Genomic DNA, 26834 nt, shown 5'->3' on the forward strand with positions numbered 1-26834 from the left:
GTAGGGGGTTGAGAAACTTTTACTCTTTAACTCTTTGTCTCACCTCCTCAGTTATATTTGATCAGATTAGGAATGTATATTTATGGAGGGATCTCTTGTCTTCTGTTCCATCCTTACTTTGTTTGGGCCACTCTACCTGCCTGGCTGCTATTGGAGCCCTGCAGCTGGACCCTAAATGAAATTCATCCATTTGGATTAAAAAAAAAAGTGACACTAATAGATATTAAAAGCGAGATATTAATAGATACCTTATCCCCCATTTCATTGCAGATGATGCTGGCTGAATATCAGAGAGTGAAGTCAAAAATGCCTCCCACCGTGGAACAACTGATGGCCCCTCATTTGGCTAAAGTGAATGAAGCTCTCCAACCCGGCCTGGCTGCACTGACCTGGACATCACTGAACATTGAGACATACTTGGAAAACGCTTTTGCAAAGATCAGTAAGTCTGTGTAAATAGTTATTATTTCTCAGTTTGAAAGGCTGAGTTCTTAATGTGTGTTGTATACTTTCTTATAGATATTGTGATATAAATAGTGAAATGGGGAGTTATTTTTAAAGCTGTTCCCCAAAGAATTTTACCAAAATATATGAATTCATTAATTTCCTGGAAAGTATATATATTCACTATCTAATTTTTAAGATGCTTTTATTGATTTTATAGAGAGAAAGGAAGGGAGAGATAGAAATGTCAATGTGAGAGAAAAACACTGATTGGCTGCCTCCTGCACACCCCCTACTGGAGATCGAGCCCACACCTGGGGCATGTGCCCTGACTGGGAACCAGACCAGGACCTCTCAGTCCATGGAATAATGCCCAATCCACTGAGCCACACTGGCTGGGCTCACTATTTAATTTTATTCCTAGAGATTAACTACATTTTAAAATATACTTATTGTTGGACGTTAGAATTTAAAGGATCTTTGGAGGCCTGGCCAGAGTGGCTCAGTGGTTGAGCATTGACCCATGCACCAGGTTTGATTCCCAGTCAGGGCACATGCCTAGGTTGTGGGTCCAAACCCCGGTGGGGGGCATGCAGGAGGCAGCCAATCAATGTTCTCTCTCATTGATGTTTCTATCTCTCTCTCCCTCTCCCTTCCTCTCTCTCTAAAATCAACAAAGAAAAAAAATTAATAATAAAATAAGGATCTTTGGAGTCATTCAGCTTTTTATACTAATAGTGTATTTTCAGATCTCAGTTTGAAATATGGGGAGATTTGGACAAAGTAGAATGCTGAGCAACAGGCTATCTGGAAAAAGTTTATGCAAATACTTTTTCTTAATGAGGGATTGAATCCACTTTAGAATATGTGCAAGTTGGTATATATATATTCCTTAAAATACGATTCCCCAGAATGTGTGCAGGTATGCTACAAAGCAGGGATCTGGGCTTAGAGAAGTGTGGGAATTTCAGAATGAGCAAAGCCAGTCAGGTTCTTTTCTGTGGTACTCCTCATAGCCTTTAATATGCCATTGTCCATTGGTCTCCCAAAGCAGGCTGTTTTAGTGGTGTTTCCCAGAATTCCTTGGCTGTCTTCTAGGAGAACATATTAACACTTGATAGACCTTCCTTGGTAGGCAGTGGAACACAATTTGGGACGTGGTATGGAGGGGTTTTTCCAGGAAACTTAGACATTGCCATTTTCCTTGCCTAACCACCCGGGGGATAATTTTCAGGTCCCAGAGACTGCCTACATCCTTTGGCTGCTGCTCACTTTATCTGCAAAACCAGCAGCTTAGCATCTTCGTCTCTTTTTCTTCACTTCAGTAGTCACATTGTCTTCGGACTCTGACCCTCCTGCCTCCCACTTATAAGGACCCTTAAGACTACCTTGCCCCCACTTGGATCATCCAGGACAGTCTCCATATCTCAAGATCCTTAACGTGATCACATCTGCAAAGCCCCCTTTGTAACATTTGCGGGGGTTAGGATGTAGGCATCCTGGAGGAGGGGCACAATAGTCCTTGAGGATGCTTTGAGGAGTCAGTTGGATTCTTCAAAGGTATCAGCTTACCACAGATGCTTCTGAGGAAGCTTTGAAGAATCAGAAATAGTAAAGAATTTTACTGAGCACACACATGCGTAAGTAAAAGTGTAGGCTCTCTTAGTAATGAGTAAGCTTACCAGGCAGAACTATTTGGTATCTTGAGTAACCTCTTTAATAATTTGCTTAAAATTGATTGGAACTTTTAGTACTTTAATCTTTAGGTAGTAAAGGTATTTATTTATTTTTTAATTAATTAATTAATTAATTATTGTTACAGATGTTTCTCCTTTTCCCCCCACTGAAAGTTATACATCATGAGTATGTAACATGAATTTTTCTGTATTCAATTTGAACTTCATTTCTAGAAGAATGTAGTATTAGGAAAAAAGAGATTAACTGTTGATAAATGTTGAAAAATCTATTTACTTCATAGATGGCAATCCATTAACCATCATTTCTACTTTGGAAGTAAAGTTGTTAATTTTCTTCAGAATTGGTCTTTCTGTCCATAGAACTTAGTGTTAAATATTACTTTACTACATTTTAAAAAATGTACCTTAAAATTGTAACAGTAAAAGAAACATTGAGGGAACTTCTCTTCAATAAGAGTTGTTGAATACCTCCTGTAGAACAGGCAGTGGGCTGAGTCTTGAAGATGCAAGGATGAAAAATATGCCTTTCAGAAGGTAAGACACCAGAGGAGACCATGTGGTATTTGGAGAAATGGAAGGATGCTCAGGTTCATTGTCAGTACAGGAAGAGGGTTCTGCTCAAGTACATGAAGATCATGGGGAGCCTCCTCAGGGAGATGCACTTGAGCCATATCTTCAAGTCTGAGTCAGAGTTAGGCAGGCTGAGAAACCCTGGAAACTGGTCAAAGAAAGAATAGCATGAGAAAAGCAAGTGTGAAACTGGTATGGAGCAACATTAATCCTGGTTTTACTACTGTAGTTTAATCCAGTGTTTTGTTTTTTCTTTATTGATTTTAGAGAAAGAGGAAGGAGGGGAGGGAGAGAGGGAGAGAGGGAGAGAGGGAGAAAGAGAGAGAGAGAGAGAGAGAGAGAGAGAGAGAGAGAGAGAGAGAGAGAGAGAAACATTGATGAGAGAGAACATTGATTGGCCACCTCCTGCATGCCCCCCACTGAGGATCAGGCCCACAACCGGGGCGTGTGCCTTAATTGGAAATTGAACCGGAGACCTCGTGGTGCATAGGTTGATGGTAAACTACTGAGCCACACTGGCTGGGCTAATCTAGTGTTTAATAATAATAAAAAAACAAATAAAAATGCTTAATCTTTTGTATTCACTTCTCTTTTTTCTGAAGAGGACCTGGAAATCCTGGTTGACAGGGTCAATGATTTGATCAAGTTCCGCATTGATGCCATTCTAGAAGAAATGAGCAGCACACCTCTTTGTCAACTCCCCCAGGAGGAGCCACTGACCTGTGACGAGTTTCTCCAAATGACAAAGGTTATTAGAATATTGTTGTTTTTATTAAACATATTTTTGTGATTCATTTTTTTCTAAAGAGCATTTTTTTGAAGCATAAATTACATTTTTCTCTCTACCTGTGATTGATTAGTGATAGATGTTCAAACACAGAGGCTTCTGACAGTAATTTGAAAATGAAGAGGAATGTACATAGGGAATGACTTAGACACGAGGAACAAATTGTTTCTTTGCAGATCAGTAGGAAGGAAATTGCTGTGGAACACATTTGTCATTTTTTTCATATTTTTTGAAGAATAGAGCTATTTAGCTGAAGGACTTCTAGTAAGCTAGGGTTAATTAATAAAACAATTGTTCTAAGCAACTTCTGGACAGAATTTCTTCTTTACATTTTTATGTAGAGCAGTGTTTCCCAGACTGGTGTTCTGTGGCACGTGGTTCTGGAGCTGTTGCCAGGAAACCTTGGAAAGGTGGAGTCTGTGTCCAAAAGGCTCAGGGTAGACTTTCCCCTTAAGATTCTTTACACATTAATGTATTGAAATCATGGATCTGAATAGCCTGAACTAATAAGCAAAGTCAAAATGTATTAATATAGTTGTAAAAGCCTATTTACGTCAGCAGACCTTCCGTTTATTAGTATTATTGAGCTGATAGTATAGGTTTTATACATAAAATTGAATCTGTGTCTATACAACCCCATGGTTAACACACACCCTTGAGTTTCAGCAGAACACTCTATGAATCTTCACCCGTTCCATCTCCACACACTCACCTTTCCTCTGGCTATTACTATGCTGTTGTCCAAGTTGGTGTCATATTTATTTTGCTTAATCACTTCACTTTTTTCCACCCAGCTCCCCAAACCCTCTCCCCTCCGACAGCTGTCCGTCTGTTCTGTGTATTTATGCTTCTGTTTCTATTTTGTTTGTGAAATTATCTTGTTCATTGGATTCCACATATAAGTGAAATTATATAGTATTTGTCTTTTTCTGCCTGATTGGTTCTCTTCTCCTTAACACTCCCTTAAGGGAGACCTTGTCTGGGCTAGTGTAAGGCTTGTGGCCAAGCATCACTGAAGGCCCAAATCTCATCTGGAGGCTGAACCTATGGCATTACTACCATTACTGATGTGCTCTCAAGCGCTAGACAACAAAAATGACGCTGTGCTATTATTTTTTATAGGATCTTTGTATAAATGGTGCTCAGATACTTCACTTTAAAAGCTCATTAGTGGAGGAAGCAGTCAATGAGCTAATAAATATGTTGCTAGATGTGGAAGTTCCATCTAAAGAAGAAAGTGAAAAAGGACCCAATGTGAATGGTGCTGATTCAAAAAACAAAAGTTCAGGTAAGAGATGGGGAGTGGGAGGATCCTGTTTTTCTAGGACATTACTGACAACTAAAATGTAATTTTCTGCATAGCAATTAATTTCACAGTTTTATACACATCCTCCCAATTTTATAAAGATATTTATAAATCTGAAATTATGTAATGACTTTATGTCATTAATCACATTATTTTTTGTTAAATTCTTTAAACATGTACTTTGCATTGGCTCCTTATAGCTCTCTTTGCATTTTGCTGTGAGTTTGTATTTTCACCTTATCAGGAGAGTAGGCTGGGTGATGGATCAGGGGCTCCATGGGAGCGCATCTGCAGAGAGCAGACCTTCTGTGGGGGAGATGAGGACGCGGAAAGACGGAGCTGGAAAGCTCTTTCTCCAAGGGTTTCTGGATGTTGGTGGAAGAGAAAGCACCAGGCTGCCGAGGCCTCGTCTTGCTTTTCAGTATAGTTCCTGCCTCTCCTCCTGCTTCCTCACACTGTTGAGGAGAGGCCTCCATTAGTCCACCTGGTGGCCCAGTTTCCATTTCCTATCTTTGAATGATCTCACTTTCTAAGACCTATGGCATTTGAGTGTTATCAAATTTGCATGTAATTTATCTTACTTTTCTTCTTTTGATTTATTTATTTTGTTGCTCCTCACCCAAGGATTTTTTTTTTTAATTGGTTTTTAGAGAGAGTGGAAGAAAGGGAGGGAGAGTGAGAAACATCAGTGTGAGAGAGAGACATTGATTGGTTGCCTCCTGCATGACCCCAGGGGCCCCAGGATTGAACCTGCAACCCAGATACATGCCCTTGACTGGGAATCGAATCAGAGACTCTTTGGTCCACGGGCTGACATTCTAACCACTGAGCCAAACCAGCCAGGGCAATTTTTTTCTCTTTAATTGCAACAGATGGCTCTCTCTCTCTCCTTCTCATATTGTAACAGCAAAAAGAGGAGAAGGAAATCCTGACACCTTGACGTCTTCCCTTAATGCTGAGTCAGGCCTCCTGCCTTCGATGACATTCACGGGAAAGAAGAAGGAGATTGAGATGTTAGAGGAAGAAGCCTGCGAGTTGCTCTCTTATTTCAATCAGCAAAACATGGATGCTCTTCTGAAAGTTACGAGGAATACACTAGAGGCCATTCGCAAGCGAATTCATGCATCTAACACGATTAACTTCCGGGGTAATGATCCCATAGAATTTGCCTACTGGTTGGTCAGGCATAGTGGCTGGTTGAATGTGTATGTGTTCCTGTTAAATTTAAATAATTAAAAATCCCACCATTTATTGAGTACCTCCTTGTAAGTTTATACATTGTGAACTTTGATTTCCCCAACAATTCTATGAAGTAGATACTATCATTACTCTAGTTTAAAACTGAGAAAGCCAGATTACAGGGAGGTTAAGTAATTTGCTTAAGGCCACTTGGCTTTTGATAATAACATAATAATTGGCATTACTTTTAATCTTTTTGTAATGAGGTGAAAACATGTAAAATGAATTAGTGAAAGAAAAAATTACCACACACTTTAAAAAGGAGATATATGGAAAGATAATTTCATTGTTAAATTATTAGGTGACTAGCCAGTCTTATAAAGTGAGAGAGACTTATTAATGCCATGTTCTTCAAAGCAGAAACTTTTTATTAATTTTATGTCATTTTAGTACTTTCCTGCTGGTTTCCTCATTCTCAATACAGTCATCTCTTCCTCAGCATGATTCAGAAACAGGTGCTGTATTTCCCAGATGGGTCACAAAAATCCATTACATCTAGAGACATTCTGAAATTAAAATTAAAATTTAAAAGAGTAAAAAAAAAAAAAAAAGTAACAGTAATTACTTAAAATGGGAAAATAATAAGATAATAAAATATTTTTGTTTATTTTGAAAATTGGCCTTTCAGAGAAAGCATCTTTAATATTTAATTAAAAGTGGATAACTAAAAAGTGTAAACACTAAGAGAATTGTTCGATTGGTAGCATGGTTCATTATGTTTTATTTCACTCAGAGTGGAGGATAGTTCTTTTTATTTTTTTTAAATCCTCACCTGAGGATATTTTTCCATCAATTTTCAATAGTGTGGGAGGGAGGGAGAGGGAGAGAGGGAGAGAGACAGAGAAACATCGATTCAAGAGAGACACACCGATTGGTTACCTCTTGCACAACCCCAGCCAGGGCTGGGGATCAAGCCACAACTGAAGTAGTGCCCTTGACAGGAATCAAACCCGAGACTCTTTGGCCCACAGGACATCGCTCTAACTGCTGAGCCTAACTGGCCATGGTGATAGTTCTTCTTCTTTTTTTTTTTTAATTCAAGAATATTATTAGAACTTATCAAATATTGGTTGATATGCTGAATATTAAATCACATTTCTTTCCAACTTTATAAATTACAGGTATTTCCAACTATATATATAAAGTTATACACATACACACGAGTCGTCCATATTTATATACCTTTACCTATATTCAACTTTAAAAAGCACCTTGGATATAAGTGATGAGTTCTACTTTATTCTTTATTTTTAATTACTAAAATTTTCCTTGTTTTGTATTAACTTAGACAGTAACAGTGCATCTCAGATGAAGCCGAACAGTCAACCTATTTTTCGGGCAGGCATCACTCTGGCCATTCCCAACATTGCCATGGTCCCTGCCTTGGAAGACATACAGCAAATACTCAACAAAGCTGTGGAGTGCATCGTCAGTGTCACCAAGGGGGTTAGACAGTGGAACAGTGAGCTGCTGTCCAAGGTGGGTGTGGGATGAAGAAATGATTTCAGATGGAATAAAATAAAGTAAAATCTGTTACACATGGGACTGAGCTGGAAAGTATCCTTTTATGTTGTAGAAAAAGATACATGAAAGAAAAATAGTTGCCTTGCAGAATAATGAAGATAGTGATTCTGATGTTGAAATGGGAGAAAACAAACCTCAAGGTAAACGTTCTTTTAGTTATTTTTAACTAGTGATTGTAAACCAGTGTTTATTGAACTAAAATGCATGTTCCCTCCATGCAATTCTCAAATCGGATTGGAATGTTAACCTATGAACCAATTTAAAGCACATGAAATATAAAGATTCATGTGTTTTAATATCACTGCTATAAATACCTCCAATGGGTATCCCACAGTTTTGGGTGCATCATTGATTTCTGTGATGATGAGAACTAGGGGACAAGAAGGGTTTAACTTCTCAGTTTAAAGAGATACTTGTCATCATCACAATGACTATTTCCTGATGCTAAAGAGACATTTTTGACCCATTATGTGTCTTGTTTTGCCAACATGTGATGTGTGTACATGCTGGACACCCCATGATTTTCATTTGAATTCTCTAAAATTAGAAAACATATGACATGCAAGTTCCTAATTATATTAAATGTTGTCTTTCGTTCTGCAAAATCCTTTTATTTTTAAAAATATGTCTTTTATTGATTTTTCAGAGAGAGAGAGAGAGAGAGAGAGAAATAGAAACATCAATGTGAGAGAGGAACATTGACTGGCTGCCTCCCGCACGCCCCCTCATGGGGATCGAACCTGCAACCTGGGCATGTGCCCTGACTGGGAATCAAACCGGGACCTCTCAGACAACATTCAATCCACTGAGCTACATAGGTTTGGCTCTGCAAAATCCTTTTAAATCAACTATGCAAACATCAGACCCCATGTAATGTGCTCGTGTCCCCTGAGATGATGAATCAACTAACCATGAGAAAGAAACTGAAGCAAGTTTCTCTTTAAAACAATCTGTTACTGAAGAGGATAAAGAGCTCAAAACAACTTTGCGTACAACTTACAATATTATCTATTCTGGCTAAAAAATATTATTATGTTAATTTTATTTTATATTATGTAGAAATGTTGCTTCCCTAGAATAGTTTAAAATTCAGAATTTTCTAAACTGAAAATATGTTGTTGTGAATTACATCTTGAATTGAGAAGAAAGAAATGTTCAATGAAAAATTGCATATATATTTTTGTCACGACAAAAGACAGAATAAAGAAATAAGCCACACCTTTTAAAAATAATAACTTTGAGATATAGTTTACATAACAAAAGTTATTCTTTAAAGCATAAATTCAGTAGTTTTTAGTTAGAATGTCCACAGCCATCATCACTATCTAATTTTAGCATATATTCATCACTCCAAAAAGAAATGCTGTTTCCATTAGCAGTCACTCCCTATTCCCCTTCCCTTGAGTTTGTCGCACTAGGCATCTACTTTCTGTCTTTGTGGATTTGCCTATTTTGGACATTTCATTTAAATAGAATCGTACAATATATGGTCTTTTGAAGCTGGCTTCTTTCACTTAGCATACTGTTTTTAAGATTGATCCATACTGTAGCATGAATCAATTCTTTATTCCTATTTATTGACAAATACTATTACATTTTTTAGATATATCACATTTTATTCATTCATTTATCCATCAGCTGATGAATATTTGGATTACTTCTACTTTTTAGCTATTATGAATAATCTTGCTATGAATGTTCATATACAAATTTTTTGTGTGGACATTTGTTTTCATTTTTCATGGGTATATACCTATAAGTGGAATTGCTAAGTTATATGTCCACTGGTTGGGCTTTCTCATGTATAGTTTCTATTGGATGCTTTTGTTCCTATATATAAGCACTGCTCTCCTATTTCTTTGCATGTCTTACAATTTAAATTTTTATTGAAAACTTTATATTTTAAAGAATATAATGTGGCAACTCTGAGAATCTGATTCTCTTTCCCCCAGGGTCTGTTGTTATCATTGTTTGTTTCTTTATTGACTTTCCTGGACTAATTCTATAAAATTTGTCTTTTCTGTGGTGTGTACTATTATAATCGCTGCCTGATTAGCTTAGTGGTCAACTAATGATTGTAGAGATTTCCTTTAATGCTTCGAACCAGTAAGTCTTCCACCTTTGCCTGGCGACACTGTATGTGTTGGAGCACTACGTGTAGAACACCTTGGAAACTCAATAAGTTTTAACACTGCCTTAGTCTTCATTTACTGATTGTGCAAAGCCTCACGTTTAGCCAGAGCTAAAAGATTAGGGTATTGTTAGTCTTTCCTGGGTATGTGCTAGCTCTGTACACATGTGTGCTCTTTGGAGCTTGCAGAATATGTCAGGGCTTTACAGTGCCCTCTATGGACATCTCATTCCCCAGATCTTTAACTTTTTTGGCCAACCTCTTTTTTGCCTCAACTAATAGCATTGCTTCAGTCAGTGATAAAGTTAAACAGTTGTTGCTGATTATTTCTGACAAACACCTTGGAGATAGGGATTTTTTTTTATTTTTTATTCACTGTGGTTTGAATCAGGTCAAATAAAGATAAACTCTTTGAATGGAGCTTTTCAAGGGAGCATCCAGACAGTTAAAATAGTGACATTTTTATGGGGATTCCTGAAGAGCTCCAAACCCAGTCTGGCCCCTTTGCCTCTGGTGACTGCTGGGCTGTGGTTTGGACAGCCAGTGTCTGTAAGAATGTTTTAAAAAATATTTATTTACTTGTAAGGTTATGATTTATTTTTTTGTTAAAATTTTAAGCACGTACAACCAATTATCGTGACTTATGATATTTAAAAAAAAATGGATATTCACTGCAGTATTTTGAGTTCATAGATTTAAGCAGTATATATTCAGAATGTTGTAAATAAACTCAGATTATACAGACAAAGGGATTTTCCCAAAAGCAACATAAAAGTACATTAATTAAAAGCAAGCATCTGAAATTATGACCCAGCTCTTTTGAGGCTACCACATAGCCAGGGAGGGGACAATAGAACTAGTTAAAATACCACAAACTCACTGTTGTTACAAGACTTAGCTTTTTTTTTTGACTAAACAAATGTTTTTTGGATTGTTGCTATAAATTGATTATAAATTGATATTAATAATTTTGCCAATGTTTGTATTTGCTTTTGTGAAGATTTTCAAAGGTCTTTCCTTTACCATTACCTCTTTTTAAAGTATGTTCCTTATGCTGTTGATATAAACTCTTTTCTCTTTTTCTGCTTTTAGATACCTTTGAGATAGCATCTGTAAGTTTACCCATTCCTGTGCAAACCAGGAACTACTATAAAAATGTTTCTGACAACAAAGATATTGTAAAATTAGTCTCTGTGCTTAGCACAATCATCAACTCCACCAAGAAGGTAGGTCACAGGGATCTGTGCCTCATAACATGTGCCCCTGTGAAGCCGGACATCCCAACTTGTCCTACGTGTAGCCAGAGACCTACCTCCTGTAACTTTTAGTGAACTGCTTATGGTACCTTGTAAGTTTCAGAAAAATATTTGGTTAACTATTTTTCAGTCTAGGTTGCAAGGTGAAAGAGAACTATTATTCCTATGTCTTGTATTGTGTTTTCTTTAGTGTCTTTAACCTATTTATTTAGTTCAAATAAATCTAATTAAATATATATTTTTTGTATGCCCCAAACCACAGGTCAGACTGGTGTTACAGTTTACCTTCATAAAGTCAGTGATACTAGTAAATTTGAAATAGAATTTTTTATATTTGGGTAGTTCGGAAAATCTTAAAAAATATCAGATGAAAATTTCTGTGTATGGCCATGTAGAAATCAGATAATACTGAAACATAAAGAAAATATTAGTGTGATCAATGCAAACTTGAATTAGATATGGGTGTACATTTGGGTTAATTTCTTTTTAAAAAATAAGTTCTTATTGATTTTTTCAGAGAGAGAGATGAAGAGAGACAGATAGAAACATGGGTGTGAGAGAGAAACATCAGTCGGCTGCCTCCTGTATGCCTCACACTGGGGATCGAGCCCGAAACCTGGGCGTGTGCCCTGACTGGGAATTGAACCAGGACCTCTCAGTCCATGGGATGATTCTCAATCCACTGAGCCACACCGGCTGGGCAATTTGGGTTAATTTCTATTTTCAACCTGCTTTTCTCTCAATTTTCTTTTTTTTTTTTGGTTTGGGCAAATCTGTTCTTATGGTCAAAATGACTCAAAACCCTGAAGTGAATTTCTACTTAAAAAATCTATATTCATATTGTCACTAAGATCTGTTCACTCTTTAAAGTGATTTTTAGTGTTGCCACTATGTAAATATATCTTTTCTATTACTTAGTTTTGATGGGATGAATCTCATTTGTTTTGAAAGCATTTTGAAAGGCTACCACCTCTGTAACCATGTGAGGGAATATTAAGTTTAATTTTAATGTGTTCCTGAAGAAACTGGAAGCTTTTGCATTTATGCATTTTCAATTTTTCTTCCTTAAGATATTGAAGGTCCTGTATTTAATTTTGCCCTAGAGATAGTGTTCACATAATTCAATTTAACAAATATTCATCTGGTGCTTAGTTTATCAAGCTCTATCCTAAATGATAAAGCTAAGTAGAGTATTCTATGATGATAATGAACATTCAGATATATTTTACAACATCTCATAATCATGGAAAATACAATAAAATAAATCAATAATAAAGTCCATTACTTTCTCTGAACATAAGTAGCTTCTATTATGAAAACCTAGGGTAAGACATAGCATTTCAAACTAACATACTGCCGGTAGCAAATATCTTTCTGCCACTTTTATTGCATTTGCTTTTTTATTATGTGAAGGAAGTATACAGATATTAGTCTTCCTTAAAGTAATAGAAAAGGTCGGTACTTAGAATGATTTGAAGGACATTTTCCGGTTTGATAGGATGGCCAAATTGTTTCTGGAGGCATATCTGAGTGTGTGGTCATAGTGCTAGACATGGCCAGCATGCCACAGCCATGGACCCTTCTGAATGGTTCTCCCTCAGCCACAGAGAATCCTAGGTACCAGCCCCTTTTCTCTTGCCATCAAGAGCTGAAGGATCAGAGTGTAAACCTGACCTACGTTCAGCACTTTCATTGGCTGGTCATCAACTTATAACATTGCCAGGCTTAAATAGATGAACTAGCTAGACCAGGCAATCAAAATAACCTTGGCAAAATAATAATAATAATAATAATAATAATAATAATAACAACAACAACAACAATAATAATGAAAAAATGAAAAAATAGCAGAACAGCTGTACATGTGCTGCTCATGTAATTTTCCCTGTAAGCTTTGGTCACTTCTACTCTAAAAAATTCAAATATAATAAAGACTAACACTTCCAGATAAAATAAATGAAAGTCTAGAACATTTACTTAGGGTATACCTTAATGTTATAAACTCTTGAATGTTGAAAGAGCTCAGGATTCCAGAATGTCTACTTACATCCAGGGATTTTTGATAATCTGTAATTATTTCTCTAAACCATCACACATTTGTGAATGTCTGTCTGCTGTTGCAATGTATTCTGGGCATTCATGTCAATACTTCAGCCCATGCTCGGGGTGGGGGGAACAGTTGTGGCTGGGACAAAGCATGGCAGGCTTACCTTTCTGCATTTTCATGGGCAAGAAGTCTTAACACCCATTATACCTGAATCTCTACGGGACATTTTAGCGACATGTTGGGAGTTGGAGTGAAACTACTCCTTGGTTTGGTGCAGGTGGTACACTTTATTTAATGTAACTGGACCATTTACTCTATTTTTTCAAATAATTGCATTTTTAATTCTGTTAAAAAATTTCCTTATGCAAATGCAATTCTGAAATTATAATGTAAGCCAATAGAAAAAATTGATTCCCAAGGGGTATAAATAGTATAAATGAGGAGACAAATTTTGTAGTGAGGCTAATCTGAAAAAAAAAAAAAAGGCCCAATAAGAGTTTAGTAGTTAGTTGAAAGATAATTATAGGCATTTCTGCTATAATGCAATAAACATGTTCCTGAAAATATGGTTTTGCAAATTTGCACATTTAATAAAATAGGAATTATGAGAAAAGCAAGATTGAGGCACACACACAAAATTTAGGAAGTTTTGTAACCAGAGTAGCAACAATAAAAATAACAATCATAGCAAAGTATTAGCCTATTTAATAACACTCTAAAAAAGTATAGAACTTGACTATAAAAAGGTGGAAGAAACTTGTTAGAAGGTGGTATAAGAAACTGTTGAAACTGCTGAGTTATGGAAATAAGGGTAAAATACACAAAGTCCAGGTTGAAGTGTGCAAGGAATATTCTTAAAACAAAGTGGTGACCAAATTGGCCCAAAAGGAAGAAGAGGTGAAGGGGGCGTGGCACAAGGGGACGTGGCACAAAGGATTGTGCCCCTCCGAGTCTGGTTCCTGTAGTTGGAACAAAACAACGTGCTGGGGAAAATGGCATTTGATCAAGTGACCTGCCCACTGCATTGACCTCCTTCCTTGTTACCAATTGTGACTGAGCCGATTTGTCTTACAGAAGCCAGCTTTTTAGCAAACAAGACTGTTTATTAAAAAAATCAGTTTTTAAAAATTATGTGCCATCTATAGCCATTTATAAAAATAGTTGAGAACAGCATCATTGAAAAATACCTAGGTAGTACACGCTAAGAAGTGTGTGGGGCCTGTATGAAGATTACTCTACAACATAATGAGGAATTAAAAAAAAAAGTTTGGAAGATTTAGAAACACATGCTGTGGTCCTGGATGGGAAGATTCAATATCATACAGATGTCAATCTTTATACAATGACTTTATACATTTTACGTGATTCAATGCAGTGGGTTTGATGCTGGGTATGTTCTGTCTGCCCCTCCAGAACCACTCTCTACTCTCTGATTTTAAGAAACAAATCAATAGGCTTCCACTGAGGTTTTCAGTAGATTCTACTAATGAGCATTTTGAAGAGAAATTGGGGTGGGGGGAAAGAGAGTGACCTTAGAGTATTTTTTCCTATAGTGCTCTCTGTGGATTTTGAGCTGTGTGTGTGTGTTTGTTTTTTAATCTAAGGTCCAGCTGCAATCAAGAGGTCCATTTTTTGCACTTTCTAGAAACTGTCCCCACTTCTTTGGCTAAGGATGGTCACAGTTTTATTGTTACTAGTCCTGGGTTACTGTTTACACTATCATATATACTCCTAGTTCTGTGATGTTTCCAACTGATCACACAGTTTACTAATGAAATATTTTAATGATTCCATGGGAACTTTTAGCAATTAGCAAATATTCACTGTTAGCATGATGCTGTTTCCAACTCTCCTCCACACAGATAATCTTATTTGTACCATAGGAAGTTATTACATCCATGGATTGCTTCAAACGCTACAATCACATTTGGCAAAAGGAGAAAGAAGAAAGCATTATGACGTTTATTATGAAGAACCCCTTGCTTCCTGAATTTGAATCCCAGATTCTCTATTTCCAAAACCTAGAGCAGGAGATTAATGCTGAGCCTGAATATATCTGTGTGGGTGCCATTGCTCTGTACACAGGTTGGTTCATTTTCTTTCAGACAGCCATAAAAATTCAACAGTATTGTTCTGTCTCTTTACTGAGATTAGTATTCCAGAGGGTTTTAGCTATCTTAAAGATTGACTTTCTTTATAGGCCTCAAGCTTTAAGACCAATTTGTTGACTTGTTTTTAATTCCCTTCTGCATAATTATTCATTCTGGACAATTTTGAACATTTTTCTGCTAAACCTTGAAAATAAATGCTAGTTCAGAAAAATGGGGTCTTTTATATTTGCAGTTAAATTTACCCTTTCTTGATCTTTTATCCTTTGAGATGACATGGAGGGACCTGGAAAGTATTATCCTAAGCGAAACAAGCCAAACAGGAAAGTCAAGTATCATATGATCTCACTTATCTGTGGAATATAATGAACATAACAGTCTGAGGAATGGGGTAGTCCCAGAGACATGGAAGTGGGGTACAGACTGACAATCTCCAGAAGAGGAGGGTGGGGGAGAGATAAACCACAGAACTTATATGCATGTGTGCATGAACAATGGACATGGACAACAAAGCTGGGGACAGGGCGGGGAGGGCGGAGGGGGAATCAGTGGGGGAAAAGGAGAAACATCTGTAACAAAAATAATTAATTAAACAAACTTACCCTTTCTTAAATAAATAACGGTGACAAACTTCAGGCTTACTTACCTCCAATGGTTTTGATATGTCCTTTGTTTCTTTTTTAGCATTTTGAAATGTGTTTTCAATTGCTGGAAAACAAGCTTTATGAAATAAATGAATATATAATGATTAGGAAAAACCAGTATTTTTTGAGTTTGATTTTCCACATGTTAGAGGATTTTCAGATGCAAAATATGTACTCTTGGCAAACACTTACACTGGGTCTTCTTGTCCTGGTTCAAGTTTTTCATACTGAACTGTGGACACTTGGGTTTTACAGCCGACTTGAAGTTCACCTTGACCGCTGAGACAAAGGCCTGGATGTTTGTGATCAGCCGTCACTGTAACAAAAAATACAGGAAGGAGATGGAAAACATTCTTGCACTTGTTGAAGAGTTCAGTAAGAAACTGAATCGTCCAATTAAAGACCTAGATGATATTCGGATTGCTATGGTGGCAGTGAAGGAAATCAGGGAGCAGCACATTGCCATTGACTTTCAAATAGGACCTATCGAGGTAACTGGTAATCATTTGCTCATTGTAGAATTATCTCCACATGTTGGATGAGATTAACTGAAATATTGACCAGGGCTGGACTGGAGTCACCTAAGAACAACATTTTCAGTAATGATGATGTCTAACCCTTCTAGGGTGCCTTCTGGGCTTGGTATTAGACCCTTAGGGGAAGAACCTGAGATGAGGATTTCTGTACAAGTGATTTATTGATGAGTGTTCACTGGAAAGGGGGAGTGAGGAAGACAGGAAAGGATGAGGTCAGGTTGTGGGAAACTAAGTGAAAATGTGTTCTTAACTGTAGACTGACTTTACCCTGATCCCACAACGAGCAGTGGAGCATGAATTGCACCACACAATTTTCCCACATTGAGACAAGGGGACCTCCCTTTCCTTTGTACCCCCAAGTCTATTGCTCATCGACCATAATCTCTCCATGAGAAGATTCTATTCAGATGATGACAGTTTTCTAGGAAAAGGGCAGCATGATCCCCACAGCCAACACTCCCAGCAGTTGGGGATGTGAATACCCGCTGGTAAACAGGACCTGGATGGGATGCTAACAGTGCCCATTCATTTATCATCTCTGTATTGACAAGTTTAATCCTTCCTGCAACCCCCACTTGACACACAAGGAAACTGAGGGTCAAAGAAGTTATGCAATTTGATTAGTGTTGCACATTACTTTTGCTTTTATCATACTGTCTTTTCTAGATAGAAACATTTTATCAGGAATGGGTCACTTTATTTATTCATTTAAATGAGACTAGTATAATTGTAGCATTAAAACAATTCCAGACATAAAAAACATTATTTCTTCCCACACTGCTCAAATGTCTGGACTTACACTCTGATGCTCAGGGTTATACTCTAGTCTCACATTATCTAGACCCCTCTTTGAATTTTTAGAAATTTCAAATTGCCGTGAACATGGTGCAGATGACTGCACATTTGCACCTCTGCTGTGGTGGGTCAGAGAGATCACATGATGCATTGTGCTCTTCTTGGGAATGGAAACATCAGGGCAAAGGGTCCCTGCTTTGTGTAGGACCAGGGGAATTCATGGTGTGTGAAGAGGAGGCCCAGTAATTGACAACCCTGTTTTCTCCATCTGTGAGTTAAGACAAAACTATAGTCAAGTAGCCAAGATCGAAGTACAGTCTTTATTATGGATAGAACTTATTGGGAAGATGTGATTTAGTGTATAACTCTCATATTGCCATTGTAGCCTCCACCCCCACCCTACACACACACATGGGCTTGTGAATATTAAGTCTCAGAATTGGATTCACGCATCAATCAGAGGCAGCATCGGACAGCTGCAGGCCTCTGTAACCTGCTCTAATTTATTGGCTGGGGGTGCTGATCAGAGGTATGCCTTCAAGGGGGAAGAGGGAGAGAGGCACTGGACTATGCTTGCCCAAAGCAAGAGTCTTTTCCCAAATCAGCAGTGAGATATCTATCCTACCTCTATGGGGAGGAGTAATGGTAGGAAGGGGCCAAGGATATTTAGGGACATTTTTTTCTCATGGAAACCTACCTTTGCCTCATTTTAATCTGGTCAAGAGAAGTCATCCAGGATTTTGAATTCTGAGGGTAATGACTTGACCCAGGCTCTGATTCAAGAACACCCTCTGTGTCTTACATTAGGAACCTCTTATCAGCAAGTAAAATATGACACAGATACCTTTTATTTGTATAATGATTTATAGTTTCCAAATTACTTTAAAAATTATATATATATTTTTGATATTCACAAAAACTTGTAAAGTATCCAGGAAATTTTCCCATTTCACAGGCGAGGAAATGAAGTTCAGGGGCTCAGTTGCTCACTTAAACTTTTACAGTGTGCAAATAGGGTAACTAGAACTCTGGGGGGGGGGTCTCCATCATGCTGATCTTTTACATTCTAATGCTTTAATAAGTGACTGAATGTAGATTTATGCATTGGACTGACAGAAATAACATTTTTCTTCTTTTGTGTAGGAATCTTATGCCCTTCTTAACAAATATGGGCTTCTGATAGCAAAGGAAGAATTGGATAAAGTTGATTCTCTGCGTTATGCTTGGGAGAAGCTTCAAGCACGTGCAAGCGAAGTTCAGAATGAATTAGTCTCACTGCAGCCCGGTTTCAGGAAAGAGCTTATTAGTACTGTGGCAGTCTTCCTCCAGGACTGTCAGCAGTTCTATTTGGAGTACAATTTGGTATGACTCTGTGTATTTTCAGGGAAGAGTGAATAGAGGATGAAAAGTGTGTGTGTGTGTGTGTGTGTTACATGCTGTGAGTTGGCTCTAATTCCTGGTGACCTGATGGGTGAGTGATGTCTGCAACATTCTGTCCTCAACTGCCTTGCTTGGGTTCTGTAGACTCATGCCTGTGGCTTCTTTTAGTTGTTAATCTATCTCATATCCAGTCTTCCTCTTTTCCCTCTGCTTCCTAGTTAACCCAGCATGATCATCTCAAAGAACTTTGCATTCTTGTGATGTGTCCAAAGTAGGACAGCTTCAGTTTGTCATTTTTGCCTCTAGTGGTATTTCTCTTACTTTTTTCTAGAACCCACTTGTTCATCTTTCTGGCGATGCAAGGTATCCACGGAGCTCTCTTTCAGCACTGCTTTTCAAAAGAATCCATTGTTTTCCTATCAGCCTTCTTCACTGTTCCACTTTTGCATCCATACATAGTAATTGGGAATATAAGGGTGTAGATACAAAATGTAGTTGTTTAAAGATTGTGTCAAATTTAGTTTCCTAGGAATGTAAATTATATTTTTGTGAGAGCAAAGGCATTTCCCTTTCACAATCCTTTCCTTTTGCAGTTCATCCTGAATTATTTCAATAGGAAATGGGGAATTTAAAAGTGCTATTTATGTTATATCATTGGATTGTTACCAAATTTAATTGCTTTCTAAATTTGCGTAGACAATTTTACGTATTTACGTATAGTTATAATGGTCCTCCTTCCCACAGCATTCATTAGTTTCCACAAGTACTGGAGAGCACCCAGAGGGCACCAGGCACTGTCCTTGGTGCTGACGACACAGACGTGGACAAGGCAGTGGGAGTCCATATTTTATCACACATATATGAGTGTTAGTGCAGAACCTTCCGCTGGGAACAGTTTTAGTGAATGAGACCCATTTCTATTTAATTATAATATGCTATGGAAGGGAAATATGTGGAGATAGGGTAATATTTGTTCCTATTACCTAGTAGCAAGCCAAACTACAAAGTTAATAAAGTTAGGGAATTGGACCCATGCACTAGCTTCACGGGTGAAGAAGCACAGAAATCCACATATTTAAGGTACTGTAATGTAGGAAAAAACATGATTAGGATGTTAAGATTATAGGTTACTTTACATATAGATGTTAGAATGGTTAAATCTGTGAGTTTTTTGGCATCAGTGCTTTAGTTCAAAACCAGACATTATATGTGCTTCTTATAGAGTAGTTATTAATATTTGCCTTGACACCTAAGAAATGAGTAGTGCATATTTTTAAATTTTAGAGTTTCTTGACAAATGTAAGATGTGGTATTAACTTGGAGTTAGACTTGAAAATGTCTTCGAATGAGTTACTTTCTTGAGTCTTTTAAAAATAAAAAACTGGTTCTATCATGTAGATGACATGCATGAACACCAACTTTGATCTTCAAATTCTTTCAGCTTATGAATTTGTATGCAAATACTTTATTTTATATTTGTTTTTACTTTTTGTTTCAGAATGGTCCAATGGCTAGCAATTTGAAACCCCAGGAAGCCAGTGATAGGCTTATCATGTTTCAGGTAATCTTTTTAGTTTCTCTGACTATCTAAAAAACCAAAACCTTAATGTGTTTTAAACAGATACCCCCCTCGACCCCATCCCAGTGTCATAGAAAAGCCTATTGTGGAATATGGTGTGGCCTTACATTTAAAAATTATGGTTACAATTAGAATTGGTTTTTATATAATCAATTATATGCATTTGGTATTTCTCTTTATATGTGCTCAGAGATCATACATTGATGATTTGCCAGTCTTTTTTTTTTCATTTGCATGGTTGTTTATATGTAAATTATTTTGATAAGTTTTTACTTGTGTCTTTATTAGAATCAATTTGATAATATCTATCGGAAATACATCACCTATACTGGAGGAGAGGAACTTTTTGGTCTGCCAGTTACTCAGTATCCTCAGCTTCTTGAAATAAAGAAACAGCTAAATCTTCTCCAGAAAATATACACTCTGTACAACAGTGTTATAGAAACTATAAATAGCTACCAGGATATCCTGTGGTCAGAAGTGAATATTGAAAATATCAGCAATGAACTTTTAGAGTTCCAGAACAGGTGAGAAGTTGAATGTTTAACATGCCCACAGCTATTGAACCTCAAATACTTCCTTTTTTTAAAGTTTATTTTTTATTGTTGACATTATTATAGATGTCTCTTATTTGATTGATTCTTAAGTTGTCTTTTCCCCCCATAAGTTTTGAAAACACATCATACTGCATTGCCGTTGTTTGTTAGACATTACCCTTGTCAACTGCTGTTTATTAATTGCCTGGTGTATGTATACAAGGACACAAGCAAATCCTTTAAACCTGGATGAATCTTGTCAGGGGCTTTTCTGCAGCTTGGAGGAGCTGATCTCTATTTATATTATACTTATCAAACATTCAAAGTTTATGTTAGATGATTTCCTGGAATAAAAGCAAGAGCCCCATGATTTTTTCTATGCCCTCTTAAGTATTGAACCCAATGAAAATTGAGGGTCAATTTTTGTATTTTTTTGGTTGACAGCCTGATACTCTCAGCTGTTTTTTGTACTTGGTGGGGGTATCAGGACATATTTGTAGAATTAAATTGAATCAGGATGCCCCTCTATCCTTTAAAATAATGCCTTTATCTTGTTAGTTGTTATGAGGAAATGAAAAATAGTTTTTTTCTGGATTGGGAGGAATAATTTTTATAATATAAGAGTGCATTAGCAGATATCCTCTGACTGATGATATTTAAAAATGTGATAGATATTCAAAGTGACTAGTTTTGATAGAAATAATGGCAGACAATCTTGGACTGGAGACGTCTGGGCTCAGAATTGAATTAACTTTCCTGTTGCCTTTCCTTTGCAGATGCCGGAAGCTACCCCGGGCCACAAAGGACTGGCAGGCTTTCCTGGATCTGAAGAAGACCATTGATGATTTCAGCGAGTGTTGCCCGCTGCTGGAACACATGGCTAGCAAGGCCATGATGGACAGGCACTGGCAAAGGATAACTGCTCTCACTGGGCATAGCCTGGATGTGGGGAATGAAACTTTTAAGTTAAGAAACATTATGGAGGCACCTCTTCTGAAATACAAAGAAGAAATAGAGGTACAGCTGATAGCATGCTATGGTGGGAGATTGGAAGGTTTCATGGGAATTTTTTGATAGTATTCCTACATTGTGGAATTTGCATCAGTACACCATGCCAGGACAATTAAAACTCTTTTCCTGGCATACAAGTAATACCTTCAGCAAATGTTTATGTGGCAGGTTCTGTGCTAAGTGCTGGGGATGTGAGGATGCATCCCTGCATCCCTAGTTCCTAGTTCTATTTATACAAATAAGGATGTAGTTACAAGCTGTGGCACATGCCATTGAAGGAAAAGTGTGATACTCTATGGAGTTCCTTCAATAAAGGGGCCTGACCTGTCTGGGAGGTGGGGGAGGGTGATAAAGGTAGAGACGGGCGGGGTGCATGCACATGACTGGTTGTGTGAAGGGAGCCTGCTTGTGTGTTGGGGGGCGCGAGGGACCTGGGAAGTGCAAAGGGGGTTAGAAAGTACCAAAAAGATAATGCCAGACAGAGAAAAAAGCATGTGTAAGATTACACTGCATGTGTAAATGATTTGCAGTGTGTTTGGGGGACCATAACAAGCCAGAGTGGCTGGGGTATGGGGGTGAGGGAGAGAGGAGGTAGCTGAGAAAGGGCAGGTGCAATGGGGCTAGAATGCGTTATTGATTTTAGGCTTTGGAGTAATGAGGAGCCATCTGGAAGATGCATTTTGACCAGAGGATGCCATGGGTAGATTTTCATTTTGTAAAGTTCACTCTGGTGGCTGTGTGGAGAAAGGATTGGAAGATGGCAAGGGAGATGTTGGGAAAACCAGTTAGAGGTTATAAGAATATCTAAGGCAAGAAATAATGATGTGTTGGACAAGTGGGCAATTAGTGAAGCCAGAGAGGGGAGAAAAGATTGACGAGATCTTTGGGTGGTAAAACTGGGTGGAATTTGGCGATGGAGGGAATGTGGTAGGAGGAATAAGGTGGAGAGGCTGAGGATGAATCCTAGATCTGCTGAGAGATCTAGATGGATGGTGGGCCTCATCACTGAGAGGGGGTATGTTAGAAGGGAGTCAGTTGAGTGACAAGGCACAAAGACTATGAACTTGATTTTGGGCACGAGTTTGATATTTCACAAATTGTGTTACAAATTGGGTTTACTTATATATTTAAGCAGTAGGCAAATTGGATGTGAGCCTTGCCTGGAGAGACAGAAAGTCACTGACTGCATGGGCATGGGTGAGCTCACTTGGACAGGGACTGGGGCGTGAGACGAGGATGGGGGAAGGCAGGCCACAACGAGGGGTCCAGGAGAGGATGAGGCTGCAGAGGAGACTGGGAAAGTGATCAGAGCGGAAGAAATCAGGTTCTGTTAATGCCCTCCTCTCACACTGCACTGATTTGAGTTAAATCAGAGACATTAAAATTTGAGTCTTTGATTAAAGTTTCAAAGTTTAAAAAGTTATTGTATATTGTTGATCCCAATTTAAAATTTTGATATAATTAACATATCACTTTGTGTAAGTGTAAGGTGTATAACATATTGATAAGCATTAGAACACCTCTTTTGTCACATATTTATAATTTTTTCTAGTGGTAAGGACAGGTTAGATCTAGTCTCTCAGCAAGTTTAAGGGTTATAATACACACTTGTCTAAAATCACTATGCTGTGCATGACATTTCCAGAAATTATTCATTTACTAGCTGCAAGTTTGTACACTTAAACATCTCCCATTCTCCCATCTCCTAGTTCCTGGTAACCACGAATTCACCTTTTTTTCTTTTTTTTTTTGAGTTTATTTTTTCAAATTTCATATATAAAGGATATCATATTGTATTTGTCTTTGTCTGTCTTATCTTAGTCTAATGCCCTCAAGGCCCATACGTTGTGTCACAAATGGCAGGATTTCTTTTTCTCTCATAGTTGAATAGTATTACATTGTTGCATCTCTTCTGTTGTCTTTCTGGAATAATTTGGTGGGAAATTTGTACAAATCATGGTTCTGTTATTTAGTACGGTCTATCTCCATCTCTATTCCTTAGTCTATATCTACGCACAAAAATACCATTTATTATATTGTGGTTTAGATTTGGGAATATGAGTATTTCTAGATACATGTGAAGCAAAGAGTGAAGCTAGGGCCTCTGTGAACCTAGACTGTTTGAGAGGGATGTGTGACTTCTCTGTGATAAAATGAGAGCTTGCAATTTTAATAGGACATCTGTATCAGTGCCGTGAAAGAGAGAGACATTGAGCAAAAGCTGAAGCAAGTGATTAATGAATGGAACAGCAAAACATTCACATTTGGCAGCTTTAAAACCCGTGGAGAACTCCTCTTGCGAGGAGACAGTACCTCGGAAATCATCGCCAACATGGAGGACAGCTTGATGTTGCTGGGCTCCCTACTGAGTAACAGGTAGGAACCCCTCCCCCTATCCTTTTCCTGAGATTTGAGAACCATAAGACCATGCATTTCAAGGGAAACTAATGTTTAAAAAATGCAACAGTACCCTCATACAGTTTGCTCAATATGAACAATACTGGTTTTAATTTTAGCTTCTGAGACAGCATGTGTAATACTGTTCTTATTTCATTGTCCTCTGTGGAGTGTGTCCGAGACCGGCAGTTGGACCTAGATGCAACACACAGTCAGCCCCTTGGATCTCATGGAGCATTTCAACTGGCTGCTGACAAGCTTCACCACACAGCTGACCATTCAACGGGCTCTAGAGTCCAGGGGGGAGATTGTTCTGCATGTCAAAACAGTCACTCTACCTGGAAAGCCTTTCTGTCAACAAATTTATGGTTTAGAAGTATACACACTTTAATGGTGAAGTTAGAGAGTGGATTTAATTCATAAAGAAAAGTAAACAGTGCAGATGGATACCAGTCTAACACTTCTGACAGTAACAGTGAGGCCGTCATGCTCTGGCCTTGCAAGCCATGGGCTTGTGGACTTGCATTTCCATGGTTTACTGCTTCCCTCTGCTCTTTCTGAAATAATTTTTGTTTACTAGCATCTTCTCAAATATATGGTAATTGTGTAGAATGTGGATGCCAATGAGATCCGTCATTGTTACACCACTCTTTTCTCTGTGTATATGTGTATCAACAATTTTAATGTAGGAAGTAAAAAATACATAAAAATTCTTATTCTTTCAACTTGGTACATCTAAGTGTTTGAAATAAATAATATAGAATATAAAATTAGGTCTTAGATATTTAGACCATTGGTAACATCGGGTCTGATCTACTTAGGATTGGTGAGATTTAACGAATTTGGTTATTACTCATACCCAACCAGAATGAGGGATAGATAGAAGATGATATACCCTAGGGAGGTAGAAAAAGCACACATATAAATTAAGTAAAAATGATCTATGTTAGGGATGGGGAAACTTTGCTTACCAATGGCATCAAATGCACAGACAGACTTGAGTGAGGAACACGTATTCAACATACATTTATTGAACAACTATGTGCAATGTGCTTTTAGGTGCTATGAAAAAGAGTTAATAAAACAAAGATCTCTGTTGATATGGATTTACATTCTAGTGAAAAGCATGATAAAAAACTCATAAAGTTGTGTTGAATATTAAAACAATGTGTTTACTAGTAAGAATATGGAAATTAAAATAATTAATATTTGAGAAGACTTCAAGTCCATATACTGTTGTACTGGAAAGAACAATAAAGGGAGAAGAAGGAGAAAGGGAAAACAATGAGGCAGTATAGGCAGTATAATCATTTAGGATTACCTTTGTCTGCAAATAACAGGAGCACCACATACAATATCACTTAAGCAAAACTGAAGTTTATGTTTCTCTTATGCAAAAGAAGCTCCCAGGTTGACAGTTCAGGTTGGAGTGGGGCCCTACCATGTCATTAGGGACCCAAGTTTTGTTTGACTCCCTCTTCTATCTTCTCCAGGTGTGGTCCCTCTCTCCCATACTATCCTGTACATCCAGTGCTGACACTTTTCATCTAGAAGCATGGTTCTCAGCCTTGGCTGCACACTAGGCACAACAAGGGAATTAAAAAAAATCCCACCCACTGGGCCACACCCCAGACCATTGAATCAGAGTCTCTGGGGGATGCGACGGAGGCAGGCACTAGTCATTTTTAATGTTTGTAGGGTGATTCCAATGTGCACCTAAGGTTGAAAACTACTGATGTGGAACTTAGTCCTGGAACTGCACATTGCTGCAAAGGAGACTGGGAAATTCCGTATTTTAATCAGACAGCGGTGTGTCCAGAAATTGGGTTCTATATCTAAAGAAGAAGGAGAACAAGACATTGGGAGACCACTGTCAGTTTCTGCCTCAAGAGTAAAGAAGGGAAGACAGTTAACTATAGGAGAGGCAGAAATGTAGCTGTTGGGGTACACATGTATATGTATAGAAGCCCTCACACATGTACGCATGTGGGTTGGACATGAGTGGATAGGAAATTGGAAAGAGACACAGAAGAGGGGAGGCTAAGGAGAGATTCCAAATTTTATCATATTTGTAAATGGAATTATTTGCTCTGTAATTACCCCATATTATATGAAAAACCAGGGACACCATGGAAAAGACACAGAAGCTCAGTAGCAAGAAGATGACTCTCTTGGTGGTAGCAACAATGACCAGGATTATACAAATGTGGTAGTTGGGTGGAGTCAGGTCTCATGCCTGATCTGCTCCTTAGGGGACACATCTTCCACCCCTCTATGGTCTGAATAAAAAGGGAAAAACGTTAGTTTAACGATGTCCAATAAATGGTGGTGAATTAATCACTCAGTAGCATCATTTTAAAAGCAGCAATATAATCAAAGTTGTAAAGAGATAGGTAAGAATTAGGATTTTATAAACCCCCTTAAACTTGAAAGCACAACAATAAAATGAAAGCATCAGAAAAACCGAATGCTGAATATATTTCCCATTTTAGATACAATATGCCATTCAAAGCCCAGATTCAGAAATGGGTGCAGTTACTTTCCAACTCAACAGACATCATCGAGAACTGGATGATGGTGCAAAACCTGTGGATTTACTTAGAAGCTGTCTTCGTGGGAGGAGATATTGCCAAGCAGCTTCCCAAGGTTTCACAGTTTTCTTTATGATTTCATTACATGTTCAATAAATCGTTCTTAAAAAAAAAAAAAAATTAAGTAAAAATGCAGTTCAACTCCTGTTGAGCCACCCCTCCCCCATTTTTCTGTGGTTGCTATTGAACTGTTTTTCAAAGAGAGAGTAATTATGGAAAAGGAGGGGCGTGAAAATCAGAGTAAGAACACTACAAA

The 26834-nt window shown here is 37.8% G+C and overlaps 1 protein-coding gene across 1 annotated transcript in view; it reads left to right on the forward strand.

Annotated features, from left to right (window-relative positions):
- Window positions 1-26834, forward strand: part of DNAH5 (dynein axonemal heavy chain 5) — a 286089-nt gene that overhangs the window by 116957 nt on the left and 142298 nt on the right. Inside the window, exons 18-32 of the mRNA XM_036278902.1 lie at window positions 271-442; window positions 3314-3459; window positions 4621-4786; window positions 5712-5951; window positions 7332-7522; window positions 7620-7707; window positions 10791-10924; window positions 14885-15086; window positions 16009-16244; window positions 18228-18446; window positions 19963-20025; window positions 20332-20570; window positions 21356-21596; window positions 23767-23966; window positions 26480-26633. Coding sequence (XP_036134795.1) covers window positions 271-442; window positions 3314-3459; window positions 4621-4786; window positions 5712-5951; window positions 7332-7522; window positions 7620-7707; window positions 10791-10924; window positions 14885-15086; window positions 16009-16244; window positions 18228-18446; window positions 19963-20025; window positions 20332-20570; window positions 21356-21596; window positions 23767-23966; window positions 26480-26633 — 2691 coding nt within the window. The remainder of the gene's footprint in view (window positions 1-270; window positions 443-3313; window positions 3460-4620; window positions 4787-5711; window positions 5952-7331; window positions 7523-7619; window positions 7708-10790; window positions 10925-14884; window positions 15087-16008; window positions 16245-18227; window positions 18447-19962; window positions 20026-20331; window positions 20571-21355; window positions 21597-23766; window positions 23967-26479; window positions 26634-26834) is intronic.

The sequence above is a fragment of the Molossus molossus genome, unplaced genomic scaffold, assembly GCF_014108415.1.
Source record: "Molossus molossus isolate mMolMol1 unplaced genomic scaffold, mMolMol1.p scaffold_m16_p_3, whole genome shotgun sequence".
Lineage (NCBI taxonomy): Eukaryota > Metazoa > Chordata > Mammalia > Chiroptera > Molossidae > Molossus > Molossus molossus.